The sequence below is a fragment of the Littorina saxatilis genome, linkage group LG3, assembly GCF_037325665.1.
Source record: "Littorina saxatilis isolate snail1 linkage group LG3, US_GU_Lsax_2.0, whole genome shotgun sequence".
Lineage (NCBI taxonomy): Eukaryota > Metazoa > Mollusca > Gastropoda > Littorinimorpha > Littorinidae > Littorina > Littorina saxatilis.
Window position 1 is genome coordinate 51,044,059 of NC_090247.1, and position 12,376 is coordinate 51,056,434.

The 12,376-nt window shown below is 44.1% G+C and overlaps 1 protein-coding gene across 1 annotated transcript in view; it reads right to left on the reverse strand.

The window, feature by feature from the left end:
- Positions 1-12,064, reverse strand: part of LOC138962597 (WD repeat and coiled-coil-containing protein-like) — a 47,171-nt gene extending 35,107 nt beyond the window's left edge. Inside the window, exons 1-2 of the mRNA XM_070334470.1 lie at positions 11,800-12,064; positions 1,972-2,089 (exon numbers count right to left, since the gene is read on the reverse strand). Of these exons, the coding sequence (XP_070190571.1) occupies positions 1,972-2,089; positions 11,800-11,854 (173 nt within the window). The 5' untranslated portion in view covers positions 11,855-12,064. The remainder of the gene's footprint in view (positions 1-1,971; positions 2,090-11,799) is intronic.
- Positions 12,065-12,376: the final 312 nt, after the last annotated feature.

Sequence of the window (12,376 nt, forward strand, 5' to 3'; positions counted from 1 at the left end):
GCATTTAGAGGAATCGACATTTTTAAACTATTGTGCGCGATTTCAACTAGGCAAGCCTCGCGCATTGCAAACTTAAAACCGAGCGATACACTGTGACAATTAAAGTTCTCCGGGAGGGCCATAGTAAGGCGACTTCATGTTTGGCTTCTTCGTCTTTTTTTTTTATATTTAGTCAAGTTTTGACTAAATATTTTAACATCGAGGGGGAATCGAAACGAGGGTGTGGTGTATGTGTGTGTGTCTGTGCGTGTGTGTGTGTGTGTGTGTGTGTGTGTGTGTATAGCGATTCAGACGAAACTACTGGACCGATCTTTATGAAATTTGACATGAGAGTTCCTGGGTATGAAATCCCCGAACGTTTTTTTCATTTTTTTTGATAAATGTCTTTGATGACGTCATATCCGGCTTTTCGTGAAAGTTGAGGCGGCACTGTCACGCCTTCATTTTTCAACCAAATTGGTTGAAATTTTGGTCAAGTAATCTTCGACGAAGCCCGGACTTCGGTATTGCATTTCAGCTTGGTGGCTTAAAAATTAATTAATGACTTTGGTCATTAAAAATCTGAAAATTGTAAAAAAAAATAAAAATTTATAAAACGATCCAAATTTACGTTTATCTTATTCTCCATCATTTGCTGATTCCAAAAACATATCAATATGTTATATTCGGATTAAAAACAAGCTCTGAAAATTAAATATATAAAAATTATTATCAAAATTAAATTGTCCAAATCAATTTAAAAACACTTTCATCTTATTCCTTGTCGGTTCCTGATTCCAAAAACATATACATATGATATGTTTAGATTTAAAACACGCTCAGAAAGTTAAAACAAAGAGAGGTACAGAAAAGCGTGCTTAGCGCAACTACTACCCCGCTCTTCTTGTCAATTTCACTGCCTTTGCCATGAGCGGTGGACTGACGATGCTACGAGTATACGGTCTTGCTGAAAAATGGCATTGCGTTCAGTTTCATTCTGTGAGTTCGACAGCTACTTGACTAAATATTGTATTTTCGCCTTACGCGACTTGTTAAATTCTTTGTTTTTTACCCGCTGCCGCTTTCCATTGGAATAGGTAATTTGTTGAAGCACCTGATTTGTTTAAGTAAAATTTCAACAATTCAAAATTCGAGGCAGACCTATTAACAATTACAAAAACAACCTTTCAAATCCGCATTCGTTAAAAAAACCAAAAACCTTGTTCACAGCAAAAATTGTCACTTTCAATCTTTAACACTTAATATAAATAAACGAGCACAAAAGCTCGAGTCGAAATCTTTCAAGTTAACGAAAATTCGTTCCAGTTAAAAAATAAATTATACAGCCCAGTGACATGAGCTGCGGGAATGGAAGCAGGCACAACACAGGAAAAACACCAGAGCTGGGTTCGTGCAGATAGTTGTTTTTTAAAGAGACTTTGATTACAGGGTCGACGTTTCTTCTTGTGTAAGCGCGCGCGACCAGGTATGACAAATCCATGCACTTGTCAACGCACTGACACACCAGAGCAAGTAGCTTACAAGACTTACAGATAAATTCATTCTCGTGTACAGCAGAACCCCACCGTTTAAGACCTCAAAAAATCTGAGAAAATCAGGTGTAAACAAGTCGCGTAAGGCGAAATTACTACATTTAGTCAAGCTGTCGAACTCACGGAATGAAACTGAACGCACTGTATTTTTTTCACCAAGACAGTACAGCTTCGTCAATCCCCGCGAGAATGAAATCGCTCACCTCCCAACGATATGCACACGCCAGAATAGCGCGGTAGCGTATTGTGCTAAGCAGGAAAGCGCGCTTTTCTGTATTCGTGTTAACTTTCCCGACCCAACACCTTTCCATCATCCCACACAACTTTGTTTCATCGTTTCATCATCACATATATATACACCAGCAGAGCCCTTGTCAGGTCGATTACAGGCCAGCGCGGTCCATATTTCACACATCAAAGAGCAAAAGTGTCCACTCACTCAAATTCACCGAGGCGTAGCGATCCCGCCTTTTCCACCTGGTCGCGGTACAGGTGTACAGGGGCCAGGTAGATCCCTTTGCCGTCCGTCCATATCAAGCCATGGTCAGGGTGCAACGCTGGACAACACAGACAAAAACAATGGAGAAATAATATGTATATTGTATATATATATATATATAAGAAGGAGTATGTGTGTGTTGGGGTAGGGGGGGGGGGGGGGGCGGGGGGCGAGGAGAGGAAAAAGGAGGAACAGGTGGGAGGAAAGATCGAACAGGTTTACGTAATACACACACAAAATGTTTTCTTTATTCCTCAAACACGTTCTGTGTTTCAAGAACGAGATCGTAAACAAATGAATTAATATATAATGCATGAACGAAAGTGGGACTCCTCAGTGCACGAAAGTGAGAAAGAGAGAGAGCACAGTTCCGTTTCAACGCGCATTCGTTTTGCATGGGCAATATCCCCAGTAAGTAATAATACAGTACACCCTGTGGTCATTCTCACCAGGCAATCGAACCGGCACTAATTGACTCGTACTGTTGAATTACATGGTTTAGAACATTTTCTCCTCAGAGTCCCGTGTGAAAGTCCTCGCAATGACTTTTTCAGGTGCAATAATTATAGGAACAGACGGACAGAAGCCACCAGAACAGACAGCCCGACAGCAGGGATGGACATGCAGTTACCATTACCGCTTTTCCCTATGGTTGGTACTCCTCTCCCCAATCATAATTTCCAATGTATGCAATTGCCGATCATGGAGTCCAGCAGCGTTAGACTTGACCATAATGCAAATGTTCTAGAATTCAAGAGGTAAAGTCGGGATCATTTGCCATTCTTCTTCTTCAGCGTTCCAGAAATTCTGGTGACGTGCGAGCTCGTTTGCCCATTTGGGTTCCCCAAACTATACTCTGAGAGCATAGTCAGCTTCACTCCGCTTTCGTTGGGTAGGCATGCTGGGTATTTTCGTGTTTCCATAACCCACCGAACTTCGACATGGATTACAGGATCTTTTCCGTGCGCACTTGGTCTTGTGCGTGTACACACGAAGGGGGTTAAGTCACATAAGTTGACCTGGGAGATCGGAATAATCTCCACTCTTAACCCACCAGGCGGCAGTGACCGGGATTCGAACTCCCGACCTCCCGATGAGGAGGCCGACGTCTTACCACTGCGCCACTTCGCCCGTCATTTGCCATTAATAGTATATTAAAATAAATACCATACACACGAGTCTAAACTTTCCCGTTGCGAAACTTGACTCAACTTTAGGGAATGCTGTTGTACTGGTATGCAAACACTTTGCTGCTACATGTATTACAACCGCGACTTTCCATGGCTATTAACCATTGCCAGTCTGAAGTGCACTAACATACCAAGGATTAACTCAGTCGTAATTATACAGTAACTTGGTAAAACCTAATGGGAATTTATTCCTATTTTACACAACCGTTCACAGAAATTAACATATGCAAATGAACTGACTGACTCATATAATATGGAGAAACTTTTAATTTCAATTCTGATGAATTTCACTTCTAACAGCTCATTTGCATTGACCCACACCAGTCTGGTGGTTGGGAAGAAAGGCGGTCTTGCAAAACTTTACGTCCTGTTTTTTATCCCAGCGAAGCTGGAGGTATCCCGTGAACGCTATACTGTAATCGATTTGAGAAATGTGCACACCGAATAATACATGATAAAGAAGGATTCGTTGTGCCCGGCTACGTGCTACAGTTGGAGATGGAAGTTCACCAAAAATGGGGACCATACTAACAAAAATACGGTGGGTAAAATAGGCGCCCCCATTTTTTCAGCAAACGCCACCCCAGGCCGCTTTGGACGGGTAGAAATTCCGTAGTTTCCAAGTCTATGGATAAAGCTCGCGTAAGAAGAATACGTCACGGTCGAAAGTCTTTGACGTCAATTAAAGCATCATGACGTCATACCTCCCTGTAGTCGTTCTCTCTCGCGCGGTGTGTGTGATTGTGTTCATTTTGTGCACATGTGTTAGTGTTACTGTTTGTGTGTGTGTGTGTGTGTATTTGTGTGTGTGTGTGCGCACGCGTGCATGAGTCTGTACTCGTGTGTGTGTGAGTGTGTGTGTGGTGTGTGTGTGTGTGTGTATTTGTGTGTGTGTGTGTGTGCGCACGCGTGCATGAGTCTGTACTCGTGTGTGTGTGTGTGTGTGTGTGTGCGCACGCGTGCATGAGTCTGTACTCGTGTGTGTGTGTGTGTGTGTATGTGTGTGTGTGTGTGTGTGTATTTGTGTGTGTGTGTGTGTGTGTGTGTGTGTGCGCACGCGTGCATGAGTCTGTACTCGTGTGTGTGTGTGTGTGTGTGCGTGCGTGTGTGTGTGTGTGTGTATTTGTGTGTGTGTGCGCACGCGTGCATGAGTCTGTACTCGTGTGTGTGGGGTGTGTGTGTGTGTGTATTTTTGTGTGTGTGTGTGCGCGCACGCGTGCATGAGTCTGTACTCGTGTGTGTGGTGTGTGTGTGTGTGTGCATAAGTGTATGTGTGTGCGTGTATGTGTGTTTGTTTGTAAAGGTGTGTATGTCCGTCTGTCCATATGTGCGTATGGGTGTGTGTTTTGTGTATGAAGTTTTTGCGAGAGAGTGAGTGAGTGCGTTTGAGTGAGTGTGTGTATGTGTGCGTGTGACTTGGGGTGTGCGTGTGTGTGTGTGTGTGTGTGTGTGTGTGTGTGTGTGTGTGTGTGTGTGTGTGTGTGTGTTTGAGAGAGAGAGAGAGAGTGAGAGAGAGAGAGAGAGAGAGAGAGAGAGAGAGAGAGAGAGAGAGAGAGAGAGAGAGAGAGAGAGAGAGAGAGAGAGAGAGAGAGAGAGAGAGAGAGAGAGAGAGAGAGGTTTGTCTTTCGCTGGGGTATGCAGTGCCTTGGCGTTGCACATCTACTTAATTTATTTTTATTTTTTATTTTTTTTTAGCTCTGAGCAACTGTTGCGTAACTTAGCAGACATACCACGATACCGAGTTCAGTTGGTTATAAACACACAAAATCACCCAATATGCTTCCCCCGAAGGCGGCGTATGGCTGCCTAAATGGCGGGTTAAAAACGGTCATACACGTAAAAATCACGAGTGTACTTTGTAGTTTCAGCCCGTGAACTCAGAAGAAGAAGAAATACCACGATACTGCAGTGTATGTATGTAAACATGATGCCTTGGCAAATCACGCGAGGTGCATCAGTTTCACATGCTCTCTCATGTCCCTCATAATCATATATATATATATACTTACTCTTTCCAACCTGCAAGTGTAAGTCAGTCTGTTTTGTCCGTGTATCTTTGTTTCGGGCAGGGCCGGACTAGGCGAAGAGGAGGGGGGGGGTTGCCAGTGGTGGCCCAGGGGGATGTCCCCCCTGGCGGCAGGGGCGGATCAGTTCATCTTATGACTGGTTTTTTCAAAAGTATATTGTGAAGATATGGGTGTGAAGGCGCGAAGCCCCGAGCCGACGGCGCAAAGCGCCTAGCTTGCTAGGGGGGTCCGGGGGCATGCCCCCCCGGAAAATTTTGAAAAAAAAGGATGCAAAATGGTGCAATCTGGTGCATTCTGAGGATGATCAGTTTCAGGCAGCAGATTTTGTCACTGATTAATACCCCAAAAATTGAAACGCAATGTAAAATAAAGAAATGCATACCTCATTCAATATTTTTATTTTTGGCTGGGGGGGAGGGGGGGGTCCGGAAACCCTAGAACCCACCACCCCCCGCCCTTGTTGTGGGGGTCAGGGGCAAAGCCCCCTGAAGCTGACGGGTAGGTCATATTCTGAGATAGGAAAATGGTCGCTCCTTGCATGAAACGGCATAAAATAAGCAATAATAAAAAAAAAATTAAATAAGTAAGGTACATGTTTAGGCTAGGGGGGGGGGGGGTTGCGCAACCCCCATAACCCCCCGGTAGTCCGGCCCTGCCGGGGATGAGTGGATGGGTGGACCAACAAGAATGTCTATATTTCTTTCTGCACGACATTCCTAACAGTAACACATTCTTCCTCGTTTTCTGAGGACGACCTCTTCGTCCAAGTAGAAGAGAGAGAGAGAGAGAGAGAGAGAGAGAGAGAGAGAGAGAGAGAGAGAGAGAGAGAGGGGGGAGGGATATTTGTTCTCTAAAAAAATATAAGCATCCCGGGCCAGTAAAGGAATCGGGGGGGGGGGGGGGGGGGGGGCGGGCAACGGCGGACAGACAACTTTCTCTCTCCAAAAACACAAACGTCATAGGCCAACCCTTGTCCTCAGTCCCTGACCGGTGTCATCCTTGTTGGCGTGTCCATGTCAGTGTGGATTTCACTCAGCCCTTTCTTGTAAAACTCCCCTGTCTCTCTGCCTCTGTGTCCCTGTCTCCAAAGCCGTCGCTGGAAAGCCTCTGCCCTATTGTTAGGTGGACACCCGTAGGATGCTTGCGTCGTGATGCGGACACAGACTGTAGTGTACATTGTACTGATGCTGAGTGCTATAGCCACTTGTTTGTAAAGTTGATACCTCCAAGACGCTTTCACCGGTGATGAAGCAACGACTTCGGCTAATACGTTGAATCTCAAAACGTAGGAATTATGTGAAAAGAAGAGGTAGAGTCCAACAAGCATTTCTACTTCGTGACGTTGAGTACTCTTGTCACTTCTTCGTGAATATGGTAGCCTACCCCGAGAAGCTTTCCCCAGTGATGAAGAACTTGAACAAGTTCGGTTAAATGCGTGGTGGTTGTAAGACTAAGGTTCTACATGTATATTTGAAAAGGAGGAATATAAATGTACAGAGGCCTTCTTCAATGATGAAGGCACAACTTCGGTTAATCCGTGGCACTTTTAAGATTTACTTTCAAAAAGGAACAGTTCTCGGTCTCTGTCAATTGATACTGGAAAAGCAACCGGTTGGTCAACGACCTGCGGCTCTTTAAAGAAGATTTAAAGATTTAGGTTTTATTTGACACACACGCAAAACTAAATCAACGTTCCCAGACTTTACACAAACAGCTATGTGGACGCCCCAAGAAACTCAAGCGTTCTGAAGATAGACCGAACAAAAAAAGAAAGATGGTAAAAACCAACCAAAAGACAAACACTGATCACAGCTTATAGGGTTCCTGTATCATACTCGCCCGAGAGAGAGAGAGAGAGAGAGAGAGAGAGAGAGAGAGAGAGAGAGAGAGAGAGAGACTTGTGACTCTGCCTCCTGTCCAGAACTTCTTAAGTCATATTTTTTACCAACTCAGAAAACAGAACATCAGAACACTGTAAACATAATAATAGCCATTGTAAACCGTCTGCGCCAATATCATCCAACTCCTATTGACAGCTGTAATTGCCTTTGCCGAGAGAAACGCCCAGAGTACCAAAGGAGGCCAAGGCAATCATCTATCTCACTCTCACTCAGAAGTTCGCCTGTCTTCGTGCTAAGGTATGGGATCAGGTCGAGGGTTGAGAGAGACCGAAAGGACTAACACGTACGCAAAGGAAAGAGAGGGGGGAGGGGGGGGGGCCTTAGACATTCATCCCACTCAAAGTCTTAATACCGCGCAACAGTCATCCCCCCTCAGGACTGCAACAGCAATGGTGAAAATCGATGAAGGCGCAATACAATCAGGTGTTGACCGTCCAACGCCTCACGTCGGACTTCTTTGCACCCCACGATCCAGACTTTGTTCTTTCCCCTCCACAGGTTATAAGGGCAGACTCCTAAAGGGCCCAAAGCGCAGTGGGTCACTTTGCTGTTGACCGTTTTAAGCTTGGTCCCACAGCTAAGGTCATCCCAGGGCAAACTCGTAGTATTTGAATGAAATGGAAAGAAAGAAAAACAACGTTGCCCTTTTCTTTCCCTCCCTTTCTTCTTTTAGCGTATCATCAACTCATGTCCTTAAAAGAAAAATTTCCTGTGAGGACGTTAAGGACCCCTTTTATCAGAAAAACATAAACACAGGCAAGGGAACTCAACTGATGGGAAAATAAATGGGGAAATCAGAGCTTTACAGAACAAAGTGCAAGGTCTTGCAGCAGGATCAACACAGAAGCCTATGTTGCTGACAGTAACTTGAAAATGATTCCCGAAGCGACTGATACCTGAGCTTGAGACTAACAACAGTCATCTGATACAGTGGTCCTTTGCTAATGGCCTTCCAACATTTGACACACACACAGAAACAGGTGTGAAAGGCAAGCTGTCCTCAAATGTGTGTAAAAATCACTTGCTTTAGTGTTTAGGGTTAGAAGTTGGGGAGGGGGGGGGTGGTGGTGTCTGCAAAGATAAGATCCTTGAAGTAGAATTACTTTCACTGCACAGTAGAACACCGACTGCTCTTTCAATCCCCTACCTCCTGCTAAAACCTCTCCTGTGTGATTGGGGATCAGAAGTGGTTGTGGACAAAGTAAGAGGGGTGTGCATGGGTGGAGATTAAGAGGGATGGTGAGGACTATAAGTAGGTAACATTGTTAGTGCTGCCATCCTCAGCTTTCCAGAAAGTTTACCTTAGACAGCAATCAGCTCTCATGTAACTTTGTAAGCACAAGATTACTAAAGCCCGAGAAAAGGTATGTATACAATGTGGATACAAACAGGCACTGTTGTGGAACTCCCAAAACATTGATTGAATCTTTCGGTTCTGCAGAATCATTCAAAAGAAATACATGACACCAACATTTAACACATGTACATGTATACATGTACTTTGAAAGTGCAGCGGTACCTGCGATGTGTGGACCTGATACGAAGACACCTCCCTTAAAAGGACACTTAATTTCTGTTGTCCCTTTTTCTATTATCTCTACCAAAGTATACCTGTCATGATAGGCCACCTGGGTGGCCGAGTGGTAACGCACTTGCGCTCGGAAGTGAGAGGTTGCGAGTTCGACCCTGGGTCAGGGCGTTAGCAATTTTCTCCCCCCTTTCCTAACCTAGGTGGTGGGTTCAAGTGCTAGTCTTTCGGATGAGACAAAAAAACGAGGTCCCTTCGGGTACACTACATTGGGGTGTGCACGTTAAAGATCCCACGATTGACGAAAGGGTCTTTCCTGGCAAAATTGTATAGGCATAGATAAAAATGTCCACCAAAATACCCGTGTGACTTGGAATAATAGGCTGTGAAAAGTAGGATATGCGCCGAAATGGCTGCGATCTGCTGGCCGATGTGAATGCGTGATGTATTGTGTATTGTGTAAAAAAAATTCCATCGCACACGGCATAAATAAATCCCTGCACCTTGAATATGTGCCCGATATAAATTGCATTAAAAAATAAAATAAAAAAATCCCTGCGCTTAGAACTGTACCCACGGAATACACGCGATATAAGCCTCATATTCATTGATAATGTAGGGACACTTTTGGCTATAAGTCCCATGGGTGTCGTGCCATTGCAGGTACCATTGTAAGTGTTCAATCAATCAATCAATATGAGGCTTATATCGCGCGTATTCTGTGGGTACAGTTCTAAGCGCAGGGATTTTTTGTTTAAATTTTTATGTAATTTTTTTTTGTAAAAAAAATTTTATGCAATTTATATTGCGCACATATTCAAGGCGCAGGGATTTATTTATGCCGTGTGAGATGGAATTTTTTTTTACACAATAAATCACGTTATAAGTTAAAGTATGGTGCTCCCAGATTCAAAGAGGGATTATTTCCCACAGTAGACCATCCCAGCTCATTCTCACTGACAACGTTCTACAGCTGTTGAAGACATTATTTTCATTACAGTTGACATTACTCTTAACAAATTCAAGTTCCTAAGTGGGTGCAGCAAACAGAAATCAAACAGTAGTTGCCCTCTGTTTGAATTGTTCCAAACGTTGAGAGTAAAGATCGAATATTGAAAATGCATGAAGAGTACTACACAGTACTACATGGAACAATGTATGGGAGTCAATGTTTGGTTTGTAAAGAATCAATTCATTATACTATAGCGGTAAGTTTTTCATACTTTTGCAGTTCCAATGCACAGTGATTAATCATGGTGACCACTTGTCAACCAATATATTATTACTTGACACAACTTCAGCAGCGCAATGACAATAAAAGAGATAAGTATACTTAACACGGTTTTAGTGCATATTATTGTGGTTCACTGACACTGCTGTACGGCTCAAAATGCTGGAGGATGACTGAAAGCGATTTGACTAAACTGGAAGCCTTCCACACCAAGAACCTCCAGAGAATCCTGTGAATCTTCTGGCCCAACACCATCTCCAACCAACAGCTACTTACCCAGTGCAATCAAGAGAGCATGGTGACCATCGTCAGGAGAAGGCGGTGGAAATGGATTGGCTATGTCATGCGAAGAGAGCAGGATAGCATCACCAGGACTGCAGCTCTTCACTGGACACCAGAGGGGAAGCGAAAAAGTGGCGCGTGTTTTTACGTGCGCGCTTGTTTTTGTATATATCTGTGTATGTGTGTGAGTGTGTGCTAGTGTGTGTGTTCGTATACATGTGCGTGATAGCAACCTATTATTGCCAATATTTGCAAATAGTAAGAACACACACACACACGTGTACACATCTTCATAGTATCGACGTAGTTTGGAATGTTGGTGTATTTGAAAGAATATTTCTCATGGAGAATGAATAACTTAATCTAAATCACAAAAACATCAAAATCGCCAAGAATCGAGTCACGACAGAATTCCATGACGACGACGACATCGATATGAAGTTTTTCGGCCAGTAGGGTTTTGGTCAGTAGGGTTTCGGCCAGTAGGGTTCGGTAGGTAGGGTTATGGCCAGTAGGCATGTAACCTTTTGAACAGCTGCAAGTACAGCATTAGGACTGGGTGGCCGAGTGGTAACGCACTTGCGCTCGGAAGCGAGAGGTTGCGAGTTCGACCCTGGGTCAGGGCGTTAGCAATTTTCTCCCCCCTTTCCTAACCTAGGTGGTGGGTTCAAGTGCTAGTCTTTCGGATGAGACGAAAAACCGAGGTCCCTTCGTGTACACTACATTGGGGTGTGCACGTTAAAGATCCCACGATTGACAAAAGGGTCTTTCCTGGTAAAATTGTATAGGCATAGATAAAAATGTCCACCAAAATACCCGTGTGACTTGGAATAATAGGCCGTGAAAAGTAGGATATGCGCCGAAATGGCTGCGATCTGCTGGCCGATGTGAATGCGTGATGTATTGTGTAAAAAAATTCCATCTCACACGGCATAAATAAATCCCTGCGCCTTGAATATGTGCGCGATATAAATTGCATAATTGTTTGTTTGTTTTTAAATAAAAAAATCCCTGCGCTTAGAACTGTACCCACGGAATACGCGCGATATAAGCCTCATATTGATTGATTGATTAATAAGGATGCTCAAGGTATGTCTGACGTCGATTCCTTCACATTTCTCAACAATTCCTACCTGTGTGTGTATGTGTGTTTGAAAGAGAGAGAGAGAGAGAGAGAGAGAGAGAGAGAGAGAGAGAGAGAGAGAGAGAGAGAGAGAGAGAGAGAGAGAGAGAGAGAGAGAGAGAGAGAGAGAGATTCATGCATACAGATACGCACACACACGGTCGTGTGTGAGGTGTGTGTACAGTGTGAGTGTATGTGTGTCTGGCAGAGACAGAGAGAGAGAGAGAGAGAGAGAGAGAGAGAGAGAGAGAGAGAGAGAGAGAGAGAGAGAGAGAGAGAGAGAGAGAGAGAGAGAGAGATCGAGAGAGAGATCGAGAGAGAGAGAGAGACACACACACAGACACACACACACACTAACACAGTGACACACACACACACACACACACACATGGACATCAGAGTAAAAATTAAGCGAAGGTATTTCAACCATATCAACAGTCTCTCACATTTCATTCTTCAGTGGCTCACTAGCTGTACTACACCTACCGTTCAGTAAATTGTTAATTCCATTGCGTCTTAGCTTAGATTTCCCAAGCTCCATGGCACACACTGTCACACAGTCATCACAGGAAAAGATCCACAGAGAAATCACACACTAACACACTCCATCAAGCATCACAGACAACAGCAGCGAAGGTAAGCCGTCTCTCAAGACTCTTCTTTCTGTTTCCCTTCCACACAACGTGCGCGCGTACAGCCCACAACTTTCTAAACGTACCGACCGCGCTGTGCTACACACAACTGGCTCAAATGGCTCGATCAACCAGATACCATCCTGACTAATTACTGCGCGATCATGCGCGACTTGGCGAGACCACGCGCAACTTCAAACTAAAGCATTTACATGTAACAGTTTTGTTGTTCTAGTATCTTCAGAGTATTTTTCTCACATTTTTACAAGTTTTAAGCCATAGAAATGAAAAATAAGGGAGTTGTGATGCGTTTTCGAAGAGCTGGCGATCGAAAGTGAGAGCACCGGATTCCTGTCACGTCCGACTATGTCCGATTTGTTTTTAAAACACGCGCGACCTCAAACTAAAGCATTTACATGCACTATTTTTGT